Below are 25327 nucleotides of genomic sequence, written 5' to 3' on the forward strand. Positions count from 1 at the left end.
AGCCGATCAGAAGCTTCTAAAGCCATGACATCATTTTCTGGATTTTTCCAAGCTGTTTTAAGGCTGAGTCAACTTGGTGTATGTAAACTTCAGATCCACTTGAATTGTAATTTAAGTGAAATAATGTCTGTGAACAAATATTGGAAAAATGGCTTGTGTCGTGCACAAAGTAGATTACATTTACATTTTAGTCATTTAGCAGACGCTCTTATCCAGAGCGACTTACAGTAGTGAGTGCATACATTTCATAATTTTTTTTTTTTAGTAGATGTCCTAACCGACTTGCCAAAACTAGTTTGTTAACAAGAAATTTGTTAAGTGGTTGAAAAACGATGTTTTAATGACTCCAACCTAAATGTGTGTACTTTTGACTTTAACTATACATACTGTACCTGTCAAAAGTTTGGATACCTACTCATTCAAGGGTGGTATTTATTTTGACTCTTTTCTACATTGTAGAACAATTGTGAAGACTTAAACTATAAAATAACAAATGGAAAAAGGTAGTAGGCAAAAGTGTTAAACAAATCAATATATTTTAGATTCTTCAAAGTAGCCACCCTTTGCCTTGATGACCGCTTTGCACACTGAACCAGCTTCTCCTGGAATACTTTCCCATCAGTCTTGGAGTACCCACACATACTGCACACTTGTTGGCTGCTTTTCCTTCACTCTGCGGTCCACCTCATCCCAAACCATCTCAATTGGGTTATTGTGAAGACCAGGACAGCTGATGCAGCACTCATCGTGCTCCTTCTTGGTCAAATAGTCCGTACACAGCCTGGAGGTATGTTGGGTCATTGTCCTGTTGAAAAACAAATTATAGTCCCACTAAGCGCAAACCAGATTGGATGGCATATCGCTGCAAAATGCTGTGGTAGCCATGCTGGTTAAGTGTGCATTGAACTCTAAATAAATCACTGACAGTGTCACCAGCAAAGCACCATCATACCACCACCCCCATGCTTCATGGTGGGAATTAAACATGCGCTGATCAGCCGTTCACCTACTCTGCGTCTCACAAAGACATGGCGGTTGGAACCAAAAATCTCAAATTTGGACTCCAAACCAAAGGACAGATTTTCTCCGGTCTAATGTCCATTGCTTGTGTGTTCTTGGCCCAAGCAAGTCTTTTCTTCTCATTGGTGTCCTTTAGTAGGGGTTTCTGTGCAGCAATTTGACCATGAAAGCCTGAGTCATGCAATCTCCTCTGAACTGTTGATGTCTGTTTACTTGAACGTTGTGGAGCATTTATTTGGGCTGCAATTTCTGAGGCTGGTAACTCTAATGAACTTATCCTCTTCAGCAGAGCTTACTCTGGGTCTTCCTTTCCTGTGGGGGTCCTCATGAGAGCCAGTTTCATAGCGCTTGATGGTTTTTGCGACTGCACTTGAAGACTTTCAAAGTTCTTGATATTTTCCGTATTGACTGACCTTCATGTCTTAGCAATTGGACTTTTTTTCATTTTTCCTTTTTCCTGCCTAAAATGACATACCCAAATCTAACTGCCTGTAGCTCAGGACCTGAAGCAAGGATAGGCATATTCTTGATACCATTTGAAAGGAAACACTTTGACGCTTGTGGAAATGTGAAATTAAAGCATCAGAATATAACACACTAGCTCTGGTAAAAGATAATACAAAGACTTTTTTTTTCATCTTTGAAATGTAAGAGGCCACAATGTATTCCAGTTTGGGCACAATTTAGATTTTGGCCACTAGATGGCAGCAGTGTTTGCAAAGTTTTAGACTGATCCAATGAACCATTGCATTTCTGTTGTTAATGTATCAAGTCTGCCCAAATGTGCCTAATTGGTTTATTGATACACTTTCAAGTTCATAACTGCACTCTCCTCAAACAATAGCATGTTATTATTTCCCTGTAATAGCTACTGCACATTGGACAGTGCAGTTAGCTTAATTTATTGTTAATCTTTCTGCCCATATCAGATGTCTATGTCCTGGGAAATGTTCTTGTTACTTACAACCTCATGCTAATCACATTAACTCAACCGTCCCGTGGGGGGGGGGGGGGGGGGGTCACCGATCCCATAGAGATTAAACTGATGGACTGTCATTTTTCTTTGCTCATTTGAGCTGTTCTTGCCATAATTTAGACTTATCCCTGTGGTAAAATACCTTCTGTATAGCACCCCTACCTTGCCACAACACAACTGATTGGAAATTCCATAACTGTACTTTTAACATGGCACACCTGTTAGTTGAAATGCATTCCAGGTGACTACCTCATGAAGCTTGTTGAGAGAATGCCAAGAGTGTGCAAAGCTGTTATCAAGGCAAAGGGTTTGTTTAACCATTTTTTTGGTTGTTGGTTATTACATGATTACATATGTTATTTCATAGTTTGAAGTCTTCACTATTATCCTACAATGTAAAAATAAAGAACCCCTGGAATTGAGTAGGTGTCCAAACATTTGACTGGTACTGTATCTCATGATATGCTGTTTTTACTATATCTCCCAGCCCTAATAAGTAGTATTGTGCAGTCACCATCTTGCGACTTTTATTAATGGTTTTATTCTGTGTTACAGCATTCAACCCACGGTGCATTTAATTGCAAAAAAAATCGTTCAAAATCGAAAACTTGATTTTATTTTATCAAAGCACAAATCGCTCGGCAGTAGATGGCAGGGTGAACTCCTAACCACAAGGCCCAACCACACCTTGTAAAACCCAGCTAAAATGGGGCGAAAGTGAATTCAAAGACGATGTGGAACTCTAAAATGTAACGGCGGTCGCTGAATCGCCATTACGAGGGAAGTTACCGGAATGCACCGGTTTCAAGTGGTGTGTTCTAATGAGAAGGGTCTGCGGCTCTCCACGGCTGTAATTGGTAGCAGCAGGAGTCAAGATCTCCTGCTGTTCCAAGAGCCTCTTGAATCAGCCAGCGCAGGGCGAGAAATCCATGAGAAAAGATAATTGGAGCGTGGTTGACCACAAGGGTGAATCACTAGGCTAATTATGCAGTGAACTAGTTGTCTGATTAGAGGCAGGGTACTAGAATGACAGCATGAACCCCCTCAGGTGGTTAGGTCAGTGGAGGGATACAACAGTAAACCCCTCAGGTGGTTAGGTCAGTGGAGGGATACAACAATAAACCCCTCAGGTGAATATGGTGTAATGACAGACTGCAATTTGGGGTGTTCCCTGATATCCGGAATCTGCCATTGGTCAGCTCCGGTCTTATGCAACTGATGGTTTCGTGACACAGATTTGTTTAGATGGCAGGTTAGGTGAATTAGCATGGCAGGTTAGGAGACTGTTAAGGTTAGGAAAAGGGTTAGGCTTAGCGACAATGGTACAGTTGTTAACCAAATAAAATGTTATTTTTCACATGCGCTGAATACAACCGGTGTAGACTTTACCGTGAAATGCTTACTTAGACTACCTTAACCAATAATGCAGTTCAAGAAATAGTTACATGGGTACTGTTACCGAGTGTGTGTGTGTGTGTGTGTGTGGGGTACAGGTTGAGGTCACTTGTAGGTGTAAAGTGACTGCATAGATAATAAACGGCGAGTAGCAGCAGTGTAAAAACAAAGGGGGGGTGTCTATGTAAATTGTCCAGGTGGCCGTTTGATTAATTGCTCAGCAGCCTTATGCCTTGGGTGTAGAAGCTGTTAAGGAGCCTTTTGGACCTAGACTTGGTGCTCCGGTACTACTTGCCATGCGGTAGCAGAGAGAAGTCTATGACTTGGGTAACTGGAATCTTTGACAAGTTTTTTTGGGGCCTTCCTCTGACTGCCTAGTATATATGGCAGGAAGCTTGGCCCCAGTCATGTACGGGGCCATACGCACTACCCTCTGTAGTGCCTTGCAGTCAGATGCCGAGCAGTTGCCATACTAGGCGGTGATGCAACCAGTCAGGATGATCTGGGGACCCATGCCAAATCTTTTCAGGTGTGTTTGGACCATGATTGTTTGTTGGGGATGTGGACACCAAGGAACTTGAAGCTCTCAACCTGCTCCACTACAGCCCCAGCGTCAATGTGCTTAACTTCATTTCAAGAAACTCTATCAGAAAACGCCCCTAATTGCGCTCTAAAATTACACCATTCCCCCGCAGGTGGTTAGGTCAGTGGAGGGATACAGCATGAAACCCATAGGGTGGAGAGGTAGTGTGAAACTCCTCGGGTGGTTAGGTCAGTGGAGGGATATGTGCCTTTCCCAAGGTCTGGGATTTCTGCTACCAGTGGGTTGTGACCAGGGTTTCCATTAGCTGGTAAAAGCTGGCTTTCGGATGATTTTAAAATGCAAGTAAATAAATGAAATAGCCGATGAATGAATAAAATTGGCGGCGGCCAATTGTCCTGGCGAAGAAAATCCCATTGCGAAATAATGAATTTTTTGCCTATTCATTGATGGAAAATCTGTCAGACAGCGCAAGATCTTCTGCTACAGCATCTCAAACAGCAAATGCATATCGCATCACTTTGCAATGATCTGGAGGCAGTATGCAATTTGAGAACATATGCTTAATTGTTTGAAACCTGAACGTTTTACTACAAAGTAGCTTAGCCAAAATCAGACCATATCCCTCCGTGGAGGCAATTATTTTATGAACTTCCTTTCATTGTCCAGTAGCCAAAGGCACAGTCCTAGTCATATTAGCAACCCATGCTAGTTGTTGCATATTAAATCTCCCTTCTAAATGTCTAACAGATATTTTCATCTGTCACATTTAGGGCTGACCCCATTTGGTTGACTGCGATTTATTTTAGTCGAGCAGTAGCTAATAATAATCACCATGGTGTACACGACAACTGTCTGATTCACGCCTGTCTGAGGGGACTGGTCCATTGAGGAGGCCTTGGATGGCACAGTCATCAGACTAAGACGTGCTACTGAAATTGTATATGGTTACAGCACGATACACACTGTTCTGTGGTGGTCGCTGCAGCAGGGAGGACTAGCCATGCCCGTCACAATCAAATCAATTGCTGTCCGACACCCTCATTTGTCTTATTTAATCAAGCTTAACACATCAGACAAGATCAGTGCATATAGTTGATTTTATTAAAACACATAGGATGTCTATATGGAGAAATGGACTTAACATTTCGGCCTATCAATTGGTTGAAAGAACAGACTCTGACGGCAATTTGTTTAGTTTTTTTTGTCGGACAGCCCTATTCACGTTAAACCGCTAGCATGTGCGGTGCGCTTTTGACAATGGTGTATTTTTTTGTATTATGGAACGAACAATTGCTCATAGCCTAATGCGTTGTGCGTGTTACTGCACTTATAATGTGAAGAAATAATAGTTTATCAAAATTTAAGCTAAACTTCGTCGCATCACTCATTGCTTTTTAACGTGTTTTTTTTTTTTTTGTAGCCTAGACCTACTGGTTATATGAATGTGTGAGCTATCATCCTACAATTGTCCCACTGTCTGTTTTGGAATAAGCTATTTATTTTTCTACAAGTTGCCCAATAGAATAGTTCACCTTTTTCTACTATGGGGGTTAGTAAATTGACAAAGGCTAGTGATTTTGCTGTTCGTTACTCGTGTTGGCTGAGAAAGAAAATGTGGACGATTATTCAAAGTGCGACTCAGAATTTGGTAAGAAAGACCACACATTGTTGATCCTCGACTTGTATGTTCTGTTAATATGATTTACCATAATCTAAATGTGATTTCTGTCATTTTGAGCACCGTCGGGTAAATGTTGAAATGCTGCCGGTGAAATGTCTGTTGTCACATTTTGCGTAACGGAATCCCTTGTTATGACGTACAGGTTTTCATAATATATTCAGTCGACTGTTTCCCTGCAGGTGAAGAACAAATTATTGACAGAGTTATGGTAATTGGTAAATGCATCTATTTTCCAATCCTCGTAAATGTGTCTTGCTAGAATTTGGCCCATTTTTGTCTTCAAACCTTTCATAGGCCTACAGTAGTAGCTTATATAGGCCTAATACATAGAATGATATAGACATGATTTCCTAGGCATTTTTCTTGAACCTGTATTCACCTGGGTTAAATAAGAGACTTGATCCATCCGTATTGATGCAGTGAAGAATGAATTTACTAATACGACTTGGACTACTACTTACCTGTCCTAAGTAAGTGTGTGTGTGTGTGTTTGTGCAGGTATCTGATTGGCCAGGGAGCCAGCGTGGGGGTGGTGAACAGTGAGGGGGAGACACCACTGGACATCGCTGAGGAGGAGGCCATGGAGGAGCTCCTGAAGAATGAGATCAACCGACAAGGTACAGACGGACCGCAGCACTGACTCACTCGGTCTGCCCCACACTGACCTGCTAGTCAACAACAACTCTTTCACTTCTGCTTTCAGTTGAACCATTGCCGGTCAAACATTGTCCACCAAGCACATAATTAATGGGACTTTTTACATCTATGTAATTGGAAGGGAAGGGCCTAAAACGACATAATGGAAATGTTTTTCATTAAGTTTTAAAATTAGATAACTTTTTAATGACAAACGAGTGCTGCTACTTTGCTAGCATCATTCTGTGTTTGCTCCATACCAGGCCGTTATGCACTGACTTTCCAAATAGACGGTTAAGGGATGAGAGGTGTGTGTGTGTGCGGGCAATGGATCGTGGTACATGCATCTAGGCCGCTGTGGCCTCTGGTCATATCATGAAGCAGGTCTTTGCAGGCCTCCAGTGGCGTGCACTCAGCCTGGTTCAATAGCACTACAGCCTCCATGGCCAACACCTCACTGGTCTAGTCTAATGCCCCCTTTACTACTTCACCCAATACCATGCTTACGTACATGAAGTCCAGGTATGTCATGAGTGTACCGTGTCATAAAGCATTTATGAAATCAAGTGAGACCCAGTCCCGGCGGCTGCGACGCTTTGCCTCGGTGGAGAAGTTACATAATGGAGATTAATGCGATCCACTTAAACTCTGGGTTTCTCTTTGTGATTCTAAACTGGATGGAAGGCTTTTTCTATTTTTGGCCCTCTGTGTTCTTGAGATGATGAAATGTACCCCCCCCCCCCCCCCCCCCCAACTCTGGTGGGAGGCCTTGTTCAGACATGCTAATGGCCCCGGGGACAAACCACTCCTCTGCTCATGATGCCGCTGCGTTGTCGGAAGATTATGGCGCTCTCCCTTCACCTTGTAGCCATTCCAAATGCACCTCTCCTCAAATCCACTAAGTGTGGCTCGACACCTTTGCGCTGTTTACGTTGTTAGCCATGCTAGCCACCAGCCATAATAAGAAGTTAGGTAGCAGCTTGTCAGACAGCAGGCCCACCCCCTCTGTTTGCACCCTTCTCTGCTTAGGTTGCTCCTCCCGTAAGGAGTAGAACTAGGGCTCGCCGATATTGTTTTTGACAGTATGTTATGTTTTTGAATAATTATAGCTCTACATTTGCTTTGAGTAGTGAGTGACCCTACAGTGGCAACAAATACATTCTAAGTGATTTCAATGAATCCATTCTGTTTTCTACTGTTCAATTCAACTTCAACCTAAAAAACATTTTCCCTCTGCATTTCCTGCACTCATTTGAGAATGTCCACACTGCCACGTAGGGCTGCACGATATAGGCAAAAAAAACTAGGGCTTATTTTTAACCAAATGTTGCAATTGCGATTTGACTTATGATTTAGATCAAAACAATTGATAAACTGTTGGAATCATGGAAATATAATATTTATTCTAATTCTATAGTTAGAATATAAATAATAGTGGGCATTTTGAAGTGTTTGACATGACAACGTATGAAAATTCCAGGGCGGAGTTGACACGGTAGGAACCAAAGTGATGGTCTGTGTTTCCTAAGGGACCCTATAATCTTTGGCTACATTAAATGTTTCTTCATGTAGTCAACATTCACACTTTGCCTATACCTCTGATTTATATGATACTGTTGCACAAACATGCTGATTTAGGCCTGCACTGGTATCCGGCTGTATTAACTAGCTACGTTTGCTCTGACTCAGTACATTTATTAGCTAGCTAACTAGTGATTAGCATTAGCGGCAAACATGATTTAGCCAAAACGTGCTAAGAGAAGACAAACTAGCTGTTTGCAGATGTAAGAAACACAAACTAATATAATTATTGAACGCTTATTAAGAAGCAAAGTAGAAACATCGTTATCAACATTGTGGCATTGACCATGCAGACTGGATTAAGGGTGTGTTTGTAAAATTCACTCGAGTGCTAGAGAGCGCTCCGGGTGTTCGAAAATTGTCAGATTTTTCCATTTGTAAATTCAGATTGTTTTCGTACTCGGAGCGTTCTGACCTCACAACGGCAGTCAAGCTCCCAAGCTAACTGGCTAAAATGAACTAGCTTGCTATTCCAGACATAAATGAGAGAACACCTCACTCACCCTTTTACTTGCCCTAGCAGAGCTGGTTAAGCTGTTTTCATGTTATCCAGAGTGTTGGTGACTGTAACTGTGCTGCTGGCAACTATTTAATATTTTTGCCGGTGTTTACTGACACCGGCCATATTCAACAGGTGTTGAGCGTTCGTAAATTCATCAGTTATTCTGCGCTTTGGCACACTCAGACGAGTGCTCTGAAATCGGAGTAGATGGGGCGTGTTCGTAAATTCACTCTGGCTATGTGTCTCGTGGTCAAGCAACAACAAAGCCCTCCTTGAGTGACAGTGGGCTGTGCTAGGTCTGTGTGGAAAGTGGCATGGAGAGAGTGGCGAGGGATGACTCAAGTAGCATGTAAACTCTAAAAATGGACGTTACACACGGCATGTCACATTTAACAAACCAAACATTCAAATACCCTTACAGAAGGTAAAGTACAAACCGGTCCGTGCAGCAGTAATGGTATATTGTAAAATACGCTATACAGCCCAGCCTTAAGTAGAACCAGCCTAGCCCTAGTAACATGAACCATGTCTGGGTATGAGGTGGAGGGACCTGGAGCAGGGCTTGGCTGAGGTGGTCAGAGCCCTATCCCTTTTAACACTCCAAGTCATAAGGGCTGAATGTGCAGGATTCATTCAGCAGTTATGACCTCTCCTCCTGTTTTGTTAGCATGCTACGCTACTTAAGAGTATTATATAACGGAGGCGGCGGCTTATCCCATGGGAACCCTGCGCGTCTCACAGCCGACTGCAGCTTTCAGCCTTCGTTTGCTGGGCTTGATGGATACGCAGTCTGCGGCTTTGGAGCGGGACGTCACTACGCCAGCTCCCAAGATCCCTTATTGACAGACACACAAACCCCTGCCTGCAGCACCACAGTGTTGCACACCACTGCATTTACCATCAGTCATATGACCGACATCAAACCACCTCCCGTCGCATGGTCTCCTCTCGAAAGGTACCTTCTTAGTCATGGGGTTAAACCCATTAAGGAGCCACCACTGTTCCCCCGCGGCTGGCTCCACCTTCAGATCCCCTCTCTGTCTCCCAGACAGTAGCTCCACACCGGCCAGGTGACTGGGCTGCCTCTACAGCCCCCCCACTCCCTCCATAGCTGCCTTAAGGGCTGTCTCTGGTGCCCCCCACTCAGTTTCCCTGCTCAATGTCTTGGGTAATTTTAGTTTTGGCTTGTCAACAGGTTTTCCCTCAGCTGAATTTAGTCCTGTGTTATCACGTCCTCAGAGGTCCAGGTGACTTTCCTCAGGATTCACATGTTTGTTCCATGGTCGATTTTTTTTATTTAATTTATTTTAATTTAATTTTAGTTTTTTTGTTGGGGGGGGGGATATTTTCCATTTTGGCTTTACCAGACCATATGCAGGCCTAGCTTTGAGAGAGGGGGAGGGAGTGTGGTGGGGACTTAATCAGTCAGTTTTTTGGTCTACTGGCTTTTCTCTATTTTCTCAGGGTCCCGGTAGAAGGTGCAATATTCTCTTGAAAAAGCAGCTTGGAATGTGTGCCAGTTCCTCCACCAGGCTGCTGTTTTGTAGTCCTACTTAGGATCTATTAGTCTCCCTGCCTTTTTATAGAACCAGTACAGGCTACTCCTTAAATGTCCCTGCTCTCTAGTAAGCGATGGGCCCTATTGTAGCAGTTGCAATAAACATTTATACAGGCCAATTACTGCAAGGCTAGTAATGTTGATAATGCCTTGACTAATAGAGTTCCCCTGCCTTGCTGGTGCATTTGTAAAACATGCATCTGTGGCGTTGTGGACATCTCTCACCATTTGTACCACAGTCCACCCATTCCACAGGCTGAATGCGCAGCAGCCCAGCAGAATAAAGGACTAATTGAGATCCATTATGACAGCAGTGCATTGTGTATTACACTGTAATGGCATCACATGGACTGGACTAAAGGGCAATGCGTTACTCAACACTGCAGCCATGGTGCCATCTCCCCCCAAGACCAGCCTGAACCCATTGATTCACTTCTGTATTTGGAAAATCTCTGTTTCATTGGACCATTCATTTGTGCAGTGAGTCAGGGATTTGACTCATAGAGCCACACCCATCCCCCTTTCAAATGGGGCTTGTTTATTCCATGCAGCCAGACATCATGGTGACCCAAGGTGTCGTTGATGAAAGGGATGGACAACTCAATGCAAAGGCCTGTAGATTAGCTAGATGTATTTTTGTCACAACCATTAACTCTTACTGCACAATGTGAAAGTAAAACCAAACTAGATGGACTGTGGTGAGCTGCAGCTGTGCTGCAGGAGTGTTTTTTTGGGCAGCCAGGAGTCAATTTCAGAACTTCTGAGTCGTCTTAATTCCTTCCCACGATTGAAACGCAGCATGCAGACAAGCGGCGCTCTGTCAGTGAATTTGTGCAGGAATTTTTGCCCAGGTCCTCTAGCTGACAGATCTACGTCCCATCGTCCCTTGTTCTCCTCCGCTGGCGCCAGGCCAGAATTTCTTGCTGGAGTTAACTGCTCCCTGTCCATCCAGCCTAACACACTGTCAGACAGTTGGAATCTTCTTTTGTCCTTTTAATTAGTCACGCTTCAGCTCGCTAATCTCATCAACAATGACAGGTAGTGTTAACCAGAGCTGATTTTAACTAATGTTGATCTATTTCTGAATAAAATCAAATTATTCCTGTACCTTATGATATTCGATCTTTGTCAATCTTGTTTATTTTTGAATGCTGCTTGACTTTCCTTGACCTTTTCATGAATGGAAAAATAAATTTAACTTCATGAATGGATAGAAAAAGAAAGTCCAGCCTTTTTTGCAAGAGCTGACCAATGAGGGATGATGGTGCATCATACGAGGAACCCAAAACCTATAGGATCAGCTGAAGTGTTTGTTGGCTTCCACCCCAGAGCACGTATGCTCATTGTTTATGTAGTTGAGCACAATCAACTCACAGCTGAGTAGTCACACACCTTTACCAGTCGCTCCAAATTTCAGCCGTCTCGCGTTCCAGTCGAGTGTCGGCAAGACAATACACGCCCGTTCCTGCAACAGCCTGTATAGTGCCGGCCTATACCTTAGACATACTAACCCACATGGAAAACTTACTGTTTGCTCTGTCCCAGAGCAGTGATAACATTGAAATAAGCAATTTGTCAGAGGCCTCTAGTCAATGGAAAAGAGTGCTAGCTTTGCTCCCACTCACTTTGCACAACCACAAGTGGATTATTTGCTTCAACTACATGCCTTGAATGGCTTGAATTTTGACATCTCACCATACAAAGTATGTCAAATGTCCATAGCTCGCTTACAACACTGTAAACCGTAGGGAAATTTAGACTGTTGTGTAACATTCCAGGTCAGATTTCTGCTGTGTAAAGGCTTTCAGCCGCATTTTGACTTTTCATCCATTGTTAGTTTCAAATTAAACTCTGGACTGTAGTTCCCCTTTGAGTGTGAGCATTCAACTCATTCACTTAAGGCCATGTGTGCCAAGCATGTGTATGTGGTGTGTCCAGTTTCAGCTAATTTCAGGGTTCCATTTTCATGTCTTTGAATCATTTCTGTAATATTGTGTTAGTTCCCTGGGGTTGAATGCCAGACAGGCAGCATTATTCCCTGACAGTTTCTGCCTTCTACTGCTCTTTGTAGCCTAGATAATCTCCAGTGTTTATAGGGACGGCCTCTCTTTTAAGTAGCCGTTAATCCACCGAGGCCAGACTAACAGTGGTCACCGTTACACTCCGCCCCCACCAGGCGTGGACATCGAGGCGGCCAGGAAGGAGGAGGAGCGGATCATGCTGAGGGACGCCCGGCAGTGGCTCAACAGCGGAACCATCAACGACGTCCGACACGCCAAGTCCGGGGGGACCGCACTCCACGTCGCCGCCGCCAAGGGATACGCTGAGGTTTTAAAGTAAGTCCAGATGCCTTACCTCGCCTTTACCTCTAACAAGCTGTAGCCCATCTTTGGATTCCTTTTTATTCTAGACTTATCGCCTTTATTAACGCGGATTTAAAAGATATTTCCACTTACATGTTGTCGTTAGGTATTTGTTGTTCTTAGGTGGATGCTGCTTATAGTCATGTCCCTTGTGGGATTTTACTTCTTCAATGGTTATCAAGAGCCCATCTCCAGCTCTGGCCTGTCAGTACAGACAGACTGCCTAAGGGAGGGACTGCAGCACCCTGTCCATCTGCTCCTGGGAATGCAGCCAACAAAGTCTCCCACACACACTCCACTGCCATAGTTGGCTAACACTAACATCTACCATGTTGAGTACCAGATACTCAGAGGTCACTCGGAGGTCATTTTTCCTGTCATGCAAGACATTTATTCACTGAAATATGGGTCTTAAACCTTTGCACAAATGTATTTGCGCTTATGCAAATAGTTGATAGAATACCTTTTCGTTTATTTGTCTTTGGGTTCTGTTTTTGCGTAACTAATACGAAATACAGCCATAATGCTGCCGCAGTAGCAAAAGCCTGGACACTGGCAACGACTGATAAGATTAGGTTTCAGCACCAAATCCAAGAAAACAAGATTAGCTAAATCTCAAATACTATTTTTGTTTCCCCCCCCCCCCTCTGCGCCCCCCAGGCTTTTAATCCAAGCAGGGTATGATGTAAATATTAAAGACTTTGACGGCTGGACCCCGCTCCACGCCGCTTCACATTGGGGCAAAGAGGAGGCCTGCAAGATACTGGTTGAGAACCTGTGTGACATGGACCTTATCAATAAAGTGGTGAGTAGTACTTCTAAGGCATCTCCATCCTCTATCCATACCCTCTAAGGTTCAGTTGAATATGGACTATGTACTGTTACGTAATGTACTGCACATATGTGCTTTTCTCGTAACACTAGTTCTGAGAATTGTGTGTTTCCTCCTCAGGGTCAGACATCTTTTGATGTTGCAGATGAAGATGTCCTTGGCTACTTAGAGGAATTACAGAAGAAGCAGAATCTGGTAAGCCAGTGTGTGGCTAATGCTTACATAAGAGCTTTCATTTGAGCCTGGATGAACTGCATAACCTGTTATTATAGCTTTCAAAAGTGAAACTGCGACTCACTGGTATATGCCTTGCAGGTGTAAGCATAGCAGAAGCCCTTGATCAAATCTGACAATTATTAAAACATTTTACCACTGAAAGTTTGAAGTTATGGTGTTAGTACCCTAACTTCCGTCAATCATTTAAAAAAAACATTCTCCCATTGCAGCTCAATAGTGAAAAGAAGGATGTTAAGAAGTCTCCCTTGATAGAAACGACGACCACTGGGGACAACAATCAAAATCTAAAATCCATTAAGAGGTAAATATCCTGATTGGGGGGGAAATGGGGTGACATTAGGTAGTCACTCAGGGAAATACAGTCATATAATGGATTGTCAATCTTTTATGCATTAACCCCAGGGTAGAACGCCCACCCCATCTTTTACGCCGCTGCTACTCTGTTATCTATGCATAGTCACTTGAATGACTCTACCTACATGAACATATTACCTTAATTACCTTGACTAACCGGTGTTTCCGCACATTGACTCTGTACCGGTACCCCCTGTATATAGTCTCACTATTGCTATTTTACTGCTGCTCTCTAATTACTTGTTCCTTTTATTTCTTTTTTGTATTTTTTAAGCTGCTTTGTTGTTTAGAGGTTTGTAAGTAAGCATTTCTCTGTAAGGTCTACCTGTTGTATTCGGCGCATGTGACTAATACAATTTGATTTGAGGTCTAGGCCACGGGGAAAATCATTGTTAAAGTGCCTGTTTGAAATTCCATGCTTTCAGTACATTGAAAGTAGCTCCAAGTCATTGAGGTACCCTGAAAATATGGAGGTTTATGGGTGTTACTCTGAAATGGTGCACACATGTCTTTATAGTCTGATTATAATGAATCCATGCAGACTGAAAGTACCGAACATTCTGTGTGTTCCAGCAAAGAGACCCTCCTCCTGGAGCCCGAGAAGCCCGCCCTGCGCATCGAGACCCTGGAACCGGAGAAGGTGGACGAGGAAGAGGAGGGCAAGAAGGACCAGGAGTCCAGCTGCTCCAGCGAGGAGGAAGAGGAGGAAGACTCAGAGTCTGAGACTGAAGCCGGTACGTTCTACCTACTGTAATGGTACAATAACCTCAATGGCAGGCAGGGTGTTTCTAAACCTTGACCTGATTTCAATCTACGCCATTAGTCTAGAGTTCAAGTCTGAAGACTTTACACCCTGTCTACATTAGTCGAACTGATTTGTAAATGTTGTAATGTACTCTTTTGAATGGTGTCTTTATACACTTGTTGCAACGACATCATGAACATTGTTGGTTATGACATCCCCTATTGTCGTTATCTTTATGAAAAGTATAAACACAAAAACGACGGTCTGCATGACATAAGCAAAATATGGTCCAAAAAGCATACCTGTTCTATTTTAACGGCAACAAACCCATCTGTTTAAAAATTATTTTGGTACTACAACACATTTCTGAAGAGGGGTTTGGTGCTAGCGCTGTAGCTAGCGGGCATGCTAATCAGACCATATCTTACAAACAACAGTTGCAACGACGGTCTGCAGACACTCTACCTGAGTATTATTTAAAAAAATATGTTTTTGCCTACGACACTTGTCGCATTTTAATGGTCTACAGACAGTTAGTTAGATGAAGTATAGACCCATCTTTATGCATCAGTAACTCATACTGGCACCTCTATTCCTCCCCTCCAGACAAGAGCAAGACGCCTGTCCCTGTGAGCAACAGTAACGGCACTACTGTGGTGCCAGCGCCGACCAGCGTTACGGTGTCCTCCACCTCCCCAACCAGCCCCACTAACCAGGTGACTCTCACCTCGCCTGTCAAGAAGGTACGGCCTGGTGGATAGGTCCACTGCAGTCCTCCACTTGTCCTCGTCAGCCTCTTCTGCAGAGAGTTTATCACGCCTTTACAGCTCCCACAACTGAAGAACTCTTTCTACAGTCATATGACTGACCAAGTGGTTCCGTGTCCCAGAAGTTTGTTAGTTATAGAACCTAAAAGGAAGGTTTAACCGCTGATGCGTTAGGATGTAACCTGTCATCTGGGACACATAGCGACGCCTGAGCTCAGTTTATGAATGCAGCTTTCACGCGAGGCCCTGAGATGAGACATCTGGACACCTCACCGGTATACAGATCGATATAATTCAATGTCTATTTAGTTAACGCTTTAACACAAACCCACGCTTCACGCTTGGCTCAAGTTACACAGGGTTTACATAAAGGGGGTTACGTGGGATTTGACACCATCACATGAACAGTACAACACTTGGGTAGGTCTTGTTGTCGTCGCCTGCGTCACAGAGGCCCAGGGTGCGAGAGTTACGATTAGTTGAAGAACAGGACCTCTGGTCTTCAACAAACATGGCGGTGGTTGTACATGGGGATGGGTAGTCATTGCTCGACGTTGTTAGCGGTACACTGTTGACCCCTGGAAGGACACAGGTAAGGCCATCAGGCAGATATTTTAGCAGTGTTGATTATTACGAGACACAATGAGGATGGGAATTTATCATTCAAAAATGTCCCCACAGTTTCCCTTTGTCTGCTGCCCTCTGCAGTGCAGATGTGGCGTTGCAGCTGACTGAACGTACTCGCTGACCTCAGTCCATATACTGTGTCTTTAAGTGTAGGCCTGTTACACTCTTCAGAGGGCACTTCTTTATTCCCTCATAAGAACTGAGGCGGTGGACTTACGCCACATGATACTACAAACTACTCTTACTATAAATGTACTCTCTTTCCTTCAACACCACTGGCACTGTATCATTAAACTAGAAGAAAAATAACCTGTTAAGCTACAAACATTTACTTCACTTTGAAGTCCAATATTTTTAAATGGTCACATTTTCCCTTTAAGTTGAAGTTATGGAAATTTCTCCCATTGGATGCATCCTCCATCTGATTGCATTTTGTTAGAGGACTCGGCATTCAAGCTGAAGTCCAGACTATGAAATATACCCATCACTATCCCAGTTATCCATATTTCCTGTTATCTCTCTTGTAGAAATGCTCTTATTCCCCTCCTACTTTAATGCCTAGCACACCCACAACAATGTCCTCTGTCTAACGAGAGTGATCAAAACAATTAACAATGTCCGCTTTGAGACTAGCATTGTCTTGTCTTTTAAAAAAGCCTCTCGTGTCCTGCGAGAGCTGTCACTCACACAACCAATAGAAACGATTGACCCACTTGTCAGTAAACATTGTGTGGTGTGTTCAGGCCTTAAAATATGTCTTTGTCTCTCTGTGCAAGGTACTGTCCATCTTTGCTGCTGCTTCTGTCTCTACTCTGTTTCTGTTTCTCTTTCTCTCTGTCCGCCCCTCTCTCATCATGGCTCTTGGTTGGCTTTAGTCTGATTATATTACTGCCCTCATGCCTGTGGCGGAGCCAAGCTGTCCTGCATTGTGGCGTCAAGGCTTGCGCAAAACTGGCATTTCTCTTGTGCCCAAAAAACCCATGGTGAGGCATTGGTGTGTTCCAGAGTTATTAGTTACCATGCCCTTGTTGCCTTCGCACCAAACAACAACTTGCCTAATCACCTGACCCCTATAGCCCATCCAGTCAACATTCTTGCTAACCCCCCTAGTGACAGTCCCTTCCCTGCCAAAACATTTATTTACTGCATGCGTCTTCAAACACAGTCCTATAATGCGTTCTCTGTGGCTCATGTGCTCTAAATATTGTCTGTTTGATGTCTCTCTAGCCATTATGTGTGCAGTTTAACAGTGTGCCCAAGGCTTGTGTGAGGACTTAACATAGCCCTCTAAACCCTAACAGGTTGCATTGACCCAGTCCCATCCATCCATGCACTAACTGGAGTTTCAGTAAACAGTGTTTAGTCTCTTTAGTGTCTGATTCTAGGCCTGCCACTGCTGCTAAGAGTAAGGAGTTTGTACTCTGTCCCTCAGTCAAAAGTCTAATACCGGAGTTTATTCCTTTTACCTTTATTTTAGCAGGGAGTCCCATTGAGTCCAAGGTCTCTTTTTCAAGGGAGCCGTCGACCTAGACGTGGTTATATTATTTCTAGGGGAACAAGTCACTTGTGGTGTCTCAAGCATGTCTCCAGACCTTTGGTTCCCCCTCGAACATGCACCTCTACTCAAAACATCCCCTGCATTTTGTTGTCAATCCATGACACGTTCTCAAGTGCTGCCAGAGATCAGACAGTAGATTCATTCCATACCAAAACTCCTTTGCTTTTTGACCTCTTGTTTAACCTCTGTGGACTGCTCTGTGTTCTTCACCCAAGAAAACTAAACCCCGGACTGCTGCCTTCGTCTGCTTTCTGAATAAACCTCCTTTATTAACGTGTCTAAGCTAACGGCTAACCACTAACCCCTCTCCCCTCGCTCTCCCCCAGGTGGCCCAGCAGGTGTCCCCTGCTGGTAAGGTCTCTCCTAAAGAGGTCTCCCCTAAAGATAAACAGGAGGATGATAAGACTAAGAAATCGGACGAGTCCCCGGCATCGTGGCGCCTGGGCCTGAGGAAGACCGGCAGCTACGGGGCGCTGGCAGAGATCACGGCCACTAAGGAGGCCCAGAAGGAGAAGGACACGGCCGGGGTGATGCGCTCGGCCTCCAGCCCCCGCCTCTCCTCCTCCCTGGACAACAAGGACAAAGAGAAGGTCAGTAGCTAACTAACACCACACTGTCTGACCCCAGGCCTCAGTGCCTGTCTGACCCTATAGGACTTTGCAACTCTGCCTAGAAGGCCAGCATCCCGGAGTCGCCTCTCCACTGTTGAGATTGGTGCTTTGCGTGTACTATTTAATGAAGCTGCCAGTTGAGGACTTGTGAGGCGTCTGTATCTCAAACTAGACACTCTAATGTACTTGTCCTCTTGCTCAGTTGTGCACCGGGGCCTCCCACTCTTTCTATTCTGGTTAAATCCAGTTTGTGCTGTTCTGTGGGAGTAGTACACAGGGAGTAGTACACAGCGTTGTACCAGATCTTCAGTTTCTTGGCAATTTCTTGCATGGAATAGCCTTCATTTCTCAGAACAAGAATGGACTGATGAGTTTCAGAAGAAAGTACTTTGTTTCTGGCCATTTTGAGCCTGTAATCAAACCCACAATTGCTGATGCTCCAGATATTCAACTAGTCTAAAGGCCAGTTTTATTGCTGCTTTAATCAGATCAACAGTTTTCAGCTGTGGTTACATAATTACAAAAGGATTTTCTAATGATCAATTAGTCTTTTTTTTTAAATGAAACTTGGATTGGGTAACACAACGTGCCATTGGAACACAGGAGTCACGGTTGCTGATAATGGGCCTCTGTACGCCTATGTAGATATTCCATAAAAAATCTGTTTCCAGCTACAATAGTAATTTACAACATAAACAATGTCTTCACTTTATTTTTGATCAATATGTTATTTTAATGGTCAAAAAATGTGCTTGTCTTTCAAAAACAAGGACATTTCTAAGTGACCTCAAACTTTTAAACGGTAGTGTGTGTATTTTATATGCTTTTATGTCCAGCTGCTTGGACATATAGCACCATTTGAAACGGATGTCATCATTCATATGAAGTTGATGGTTCACCATTCCATACTGTTTTGATAAGTTGCATTGCTAGATTGAAGTTGAAATCCACCGTCGATTGAGACAGGTTTGTTGGCTGGGGGACAATGTATGAAGAATGTTAGTAGATGTAGCATGTGTTTGTTTAGGTGCTCAAGCAAATGGCTCCAATGTTTCATGTGCAGGAAAAAGACAAAGGAACCAGACTTGCCTACGTTGCCCCCACCATCCCCAGGAGGCTGGCCAGCACATCAGACATTGACGAGAAGGAGAACAGGTGAAGTGCCAGCGTGGTCCCTCTGAAGGGAAAAGTGCATTGACAGGAGCACCACCTGCTGTTCACTGCTGTGTTACAGGCCCAAAGCAGCACTGCATGTTGTCTTGATGTAACCGCTCTGCTGCATCCGAGTACTTCAGTTTACAATGAAAAATCTATAGATTTAAAAAGTGGCCTCATACATATTTCTATGAAGTGCTGAAAATAGTTAGAGAAATTATATTCTCAATGTTCACATTTGGCCAGCATCAATCATATTGGCAATATCTAGAATATAATGTTACAAATATCAGTCATTGATACTTTGTTAGTCATTACTGATTTTACATTTTAGGCACATTTTAGGATTTATCCAGTATTGACTTGTAGCACAAGGCTGCGGGTCCTTGCCAGTATATTGTGGAGCCCTGGGTGCTATTGTAGTGTGTGGTTCCAATCCCAGGGACTCTGCTGCTAGTCTGGTACGTAGCGGCTCCTACACCAGGAGACGCTGGGACGATGAGCTGAAGAACAGTGAAGGAAGTGCTTCCACCACCCGAACAACACCCAGCTATCAGCGCAGGTTAGCCACGCTTCACTATATGCTACCCCTCATTCCTCAACCTGACCGCCTCACTACACCAGATCAGTGCACCATCTTCCATTCATTCAGTACTAGTTCTGGACTTACTAACAAGGTCGTGGAGATTTCCAGTTCCACTTTAGTTGACTCTTAGTAGTTTTGTTCATTCCTCATGTCGATTTGATTTCGTACTGTCATTTGACAAAAGTGCACGTACATGCTTAACATGCAAACATCTACTGAGAAAATTCATGCAAGTCAGTCCAACGCCTCTGTCAAGCGCCACAGTCTCCTGCATGACTGTACTAGTCCTGTCGGGTTTCTGTGCCTTTAGTTTCTCTATACTACACACCAGGTTCTACATTACAATCTGCCAAGGTTCCAAAACTACATTACCCAGAATCCATCACTACGGCTCAAGAAACCGAGACATGGACCAAGCGTATCAGAGATTAGTTTTTATACATGTTATATGTATGTTATGTAAATGTGTGTGGTGTGCGCCCCCTTGCTAACATGCCTATCTCCCACCCCCCCCCCCACCCTCACACACTGCCAGCACGTCCCACACGCTAACGCTAGGGCGGAGCGGCAGCACGCGGGACGTGCCAGCCAAGTCCTCGTCTGCCTCCAGCTTGGACCCTATCACCTGTAACACTAAACCCTGGCAGTCACCCGCCTCCCACTACCAGTCTTACAGCATTTACCGCAGGTATACCACCAGCCCCCACTGAACAACAACCTCTGTCCACCTCCACTGTCTGTCAGTCACCTGTCTGTCGGTCTCGGCTGCATAAGTGTTGTGTAGTTTCATGCGTCTTTGACTGGTGTTCTCTTGACCCTCCCATCAACTGAAGAGAGAGAAACCCCATTTTGGAATACTGGGTAACGGCTAATGGGAGAGGAATTCATCTTCAAAGGCCACAGTGTTGACTGTTTTTGATCGCCTAGTTTTCATAACGTGTCATTCCTTGTATGGGTAATGGGTCCTCTCCTGTCCAGCTGATCTTTCACTCTCCTTCCCTCTTTCCTGTTCTCTCATTTCTTATCTGACTGTTGTTCCACTGGTATCCACAGTGGTTCCTTTGGCAGGAGGCACGAAGACCTGGGTTCGACCACCTCTTCCTCCACTAGCACCACCACCACCTCGTCTGTTACCTCGCCCACCGGCCACCGTGACCGCAGTCTGCTCTCCAGCCTGGGTTCCTCCACCCGCACCGGATCCTCCAGCCTCACCAGCAGGTACACACACACACACACACACTCAGGGATTTCCCCAAAGAATGTAAGAGGGGCACTGCACCACTATGTAAAATAAGTACATTTTATTTTATTATCATAAGGCCGTCTTTTAAAATCTAGATGTTTCAGGTGTTAAAAAATCCTAGGAGAACCCTAAAAATGTTAGTCATATTTTGAAGTCCTGTGTACAATTGTGTGGATCAGGTACTGGGCAGAGGAGAGTGCGGAGAGGGAAAAGGAGCGGGAGAAGGAGTCTGCTGCAGTCATCCCTACGATTAACACTGGTTCTACCACCACCACCACGTCCACTACTGGCACTATCATTGGCTCTGACGGCAGGGAGAGACGCAGGTCCGACATGCGCACGTACGCGCACCCCCCGTCTACACACACGCACACACTCTGAAATGCAAACATGGAAACACACATGGGTGCCCACACGTGCACCCACAGGGGAAAAACACGGATGTCACTGATACACACCTTGTCTATTATTTTACACAAAGCTCATGTTTCTTCTCTTGTTTATACAACTAGAAACAATGTAATAACTGCCGTCTCTCAGAAAGCGGAATATCTTGAAGCTAGCAAGATCCTGTGCTGTTTGAGATTGCATTGCCTCTATTTGAGAATTGGGTGTGATCTCCTACAGTGTGTACACACTGGAGGAGGAGCGGGAGTCTGTTAAAATGAATGGGGTTAAGAGCATGTCTTCCTGTGAAGTCACTGCTGCTGAAATAAGCCACCTGTTGTGGGAAGGTTCTAGAACCCTGACTGCTTCAGAAAGTTCTCCTTATAAGGAAGATGGGTTTCTCAAGGCCTAGCCAAGGCTCACAAGTGATTGAGTTTATATTTTTGTATGGGATGAAGGAACACATTCCCTCTTCAAAGAAAACATTACAATTATCTGTCTCAATATTTGCAATATTTTGAGACTAATGCTAAATAAAAGGTGAACGGAGATTAAATATCTCCATAGCTTGATAGTACAATAAAAATATGGTTGATTAAATGGTGAGCAGAAAAAACACTTGGATGTTAGATTTGGCATTTTAGATTGTTGTTGACAACTGTTCAAGTAAAGAGCCTAATCTCATAACTACCATGTCGATCATCTTCATCCTTTAGCTTGTTTTTGTTCAAGGTCGTACCTCACGCTTGTTCTTGTTTGTGTTGCAGATCGTACCTCACGCCTGTCCGGGATGAAGAGTCGGAGTCCCAGAGGAAAGCCCGCTCCAGACAGGCTAGACAGTCCAGACGGTCTACCCAGGTTAGTAAAGACGTCTGTCCTAACTCTGCTTCTGAACTGGGCCTTAATGGCCAACGAGATACTTGTTGATAAAAACAGTTTCAACTGAGTCACTTCTTATTGGACTTTGTAGTGGTTGGTTAGTCCATTTCTCTACTGTGAGTCATTTAAAAAAAGTTATGTATGTGTTATCAAGTATTCTGTCTTAATGTGGCTTGGGGTAATATCGCTGAACTGATTGTTGTTAAAAAAAAAATCAAGTTGCCAGTTTTTGTGGAAACATAAACATTGTGTAAATTGGCAAACATTCCTAAGCGTGTCGAGTTTTAATGAGATTGTTTACAAGCCGTAGGAAACTGGGCTGGTCCTTTTACACGCCGTCACTAATACTATCTGAAATAACTAAATATGGTTCAGCTTAAAATACCTTGTTAAATTGTTCACTTTTTATAACCAAAATCATGTTCACAGTGCAATAAGTGAATGCCTGAAATTAGTTGTACATTTTCCTCTTCCAAAATGAGGATTAATGCCATTTTGTAGTTTTTTCCCCTCCATGAGGAAATAAAAATGGCCAAATAAAAAACATTGCTCCTGCAACCCTTTTCCTCAGATTCAGTAAATTCTCTCAATTTCCTCTCAGGGTGTGACTCTGACTGACCTCCAAGAGGCAGAGAAGACCATCGGCAGGAGCCGCCCCATACGGACCCGGGACGAGGAGAAGGAAGAGAAGGAGAAACAAGACAAGGAGAAGCAGGAGGAGAAGAAGGAGACTGGTGAAACCAAGGAGGATGACTACCGGTCGAGGTACCGCAGCTTCGAAGAGGTATGTGATGGCTTCCTCGTTATTTACGATGCTCTATTATCCATCTGGAAATACAACATATGAGTTTACTGTTGATGTGTAAACTGACAATCGCTTTTGAGATTTTTTTGTTGTTGCAGTTTTCCTCAAGCCCAGGTTGTTTGATCTGGAGACTGTAACCACTCTGGATTTCCTGTTCTTTCTCCTCTCTCAAGACTTACCAGCGTTACCGTCCCTCCGCCACCTCGACCACCACCCTGAGCACGGCCTCCACCCCGTCCTCCACTTCCTCCAGCTCCCTCAACAGGCCCAACAGCCTGACCGGCATCACCTCCAGCTCCCTCAACAGGCCCAACAGCCTGACCGGCATCACCTCCTCTTACAGCCGCTCCTCCAGGGACACTGAGAAAGGTCAGCCATGAAAGCAGAGTTACGGGTTCAGAGCTCTAAATACTATGGGTTGTCTTAAACCTCATAAACTCACAAAAAAGAAACGTCCTCTTGCTGTCAACTTATTTTCAGCAAACTTAACATGTAAATATTTGTATGAAGATAAGATTCAACAACTGAGCCATAAACTGAACAAGTTCCACAGACATGTGACTAACAGAAATTGAATAATGTGTCCCTAAACAAAGGGGTGGTCAAAATCAAAAGTAAGTCAGTATCTGGTGTGGCCACCAGCTGCATTTAGTACTGCTCCTCATGGACTGCACCAGATTTGCCAGTTCTTGCTGTGAGAGATTACCCCACACTTCCACCAAGGCACCAGCAAGTTCCTGGACATTTCTGGGGGGAATGGCCCTAGACCTCACCCTCCGATCCAACAGGTCCCAGACGTGCTCAATGGGATTGAGATCTGGGCTCTTCGCTGGCTATGGCAGAACACTGACATTCCTGTCTTGCAGGAAATCACACACAGAACGAGCAGTATGACTGGTGGCATTGTCATGCTGGAGGGTCATGTCAGGACTAGCCTGCAGGAAGGGTACCACATGAGGGAGGAGGATATCTTCCCTGTAACGCACAGCATTGAGATTGCCTCCAATGACAACAAGCTCAGTCCGATGATGCTGTGACACACCGCCCCAGACCATGACGGACCCTCCACCTCCAAATCGATCCCGCTCCAGAGTACAGGCCTCAGTGTAACGCTCATTCCTTCAATGATAAACGTGAATCCGACCATTACCCCTGCTGAGACAAAACCGCGACTCGTCAGTGAAGAGCACTTTTTGCCAGTCCTGTCTGGTCCAGCGATGGTGGGTTTGTGCCCATAGGTGATGTCTGGTGAGGACCTGCCTTACAACAGGCCTACAAGCCCTCAGCCCAGCCTCTCTTAGCTTATTGCGGACTGTCTGAGAACTGATGGAGGGATTGTACGTTCCTGGTATAATTTGCGCAGTTGTTGCCATCCTGTACCTGTCCCGCGGGTGTGTTGTTCGGATGTACTGATCCTGTGCAGGTGTAACACATGGTCTTCCACTGCGAGGACAATCAGCTGTCCGTCCTGTCTCCCTGTAGTGCTGTCTTAGGCATCTCACAGTACGGACATTGCAATTTATTGCCCTGGCCACATCTGCAGTCCTCATGCCTCCTTGCAGCATGCCTAAGGCACTTTCACACAGATCAGCAGGGACCCTGGGCATCTTTCTTTTGGTGCTTTTCAGAGTCAGTAGAAAGGCCTCTTCAGTGTCCTAAGTTTTCAAAACTGTGATCTTAATTGCCTACCATCTGTAAGCTGTTAGTGTCTTAAGGACCGTTCCACAGGTGCATGTTCATTAATTGTTTATGGTTCATTAAACCCTTTACATTGAAGATCTGTGAAGTTATTTGGATATTTACGAATTCTTTGAAAGACAGGCTCCTGAAAAAGGGACGTTTCTTTTTTTGCTGAGTTTGTTGCTGCCATTTGGTGTATCAGTATGATAAATCTATGTACTCATTTACATTTACGTCATTTAGCATTTAGAAGGATTACTTCACCAAACTGTAAGCATACTGGACACACTTTCAGGAGTGCATTGATTGTGGCTGAGTAGACCCACATGCACGCACAAATATTATACTGAGATACTCCTGCTTTCAACAGCAGACCTATTCATTGAAAAATAGAAGCTTGAGTTCTACTGATGTAGAATGTATTCCCATCTTGAGGTATGGCTGGAGTATGTATCATTATTAGATATACAGTGCCTTCAGAAACTTATTCTACATTTTGTTACAGCCTGAATTCAAAATGGATTAAATAGATTCTCACCCATCTACACACAGTATCCCATAACGACAGTGAAAACATGTTTTTAGGAAAAATGTGTGAAGATGAA

The 25327-nt window shown here is 44.2% G+C and overlaps 1 protein-coding gene across 11 annotated transcripts in view; it reads left to right on the plus strand.

Annotated features, from left to right (window-relative positions):
* LOC106576312 (protein phosphatase 1 regulatory subunit 12A) overlaps positions 1-25327 on the plus strand; it is a 67757-nt gene that overhangs the window by 25911 nt on the left and 16519 nt on the right. For 4 of the 11 annotated variants that reach the window (XM_082963982.1, XM_082963979.1, XM_082963983.1 and 1 more), the window contains exons 3-18: positions 6115-6233; positions 12070-12229; positions 12917-13061; positions 13209-13283; positions 13535-13626; positions 14253-14413; positions 15031-15167; positions 17703-17966; positions 19051-19142; positions 19585-19704; positions 20264-20416; positions 20782-20946; positions 21151-21312; positions 22126-22216; positions 22839-23021; positions 23216-23411. In XM_082963982.1, coding sequence (XP_082820108.1) covers positions 6115-6233; positions 12070-12229; positions 12917-13061; positions 13209-13283; positions 13535-13626; positions 14253-14413; positions 15031-15167; positions 17703-17966; positions 19051-19142; positions 19585-19704; positions 20264-20416; positions 20782-20946; positions 21151-21312; positions 22126-22216; positions 22839-23021; positions 23216-23411 — 2315 coding nt within the window. The remainder of the gene's footprint in view (positions 1-6114; positions 6234-12069; positions 12230-12916; positions 13062-13208; positions 13284-13534; positions 13627-14252; positions 14414-15030; positions 15168-17702; positions 17967-19050; positions 19143-19584; positions 19705-20263; positions 20417-20781; positions 20947-21150; positions 21313-22125; positions 22217-22838; positions 23022-23215; positions 23412-25327) is intronic. The other 7 variants (XM_082963980.1, XM_082963987.1, XM_082963985.1 and 4 more) reach the window with 5 other exon arrangements.

The sequence above is a fragment of the Salmo salar genome, chromosome 17 (assembly GCF_965601325.2).
Source record: "Salmo salar chromosome 17, fSalSal1, whole genome shotgun sequence".
NCBI classification, from domain to species: domain Eukaryota; kingdom Metazoa; phylum Chordata; class Actinopteri; order Salmoniformes; family Salmonidae; genus Salmo; species Salmo salar.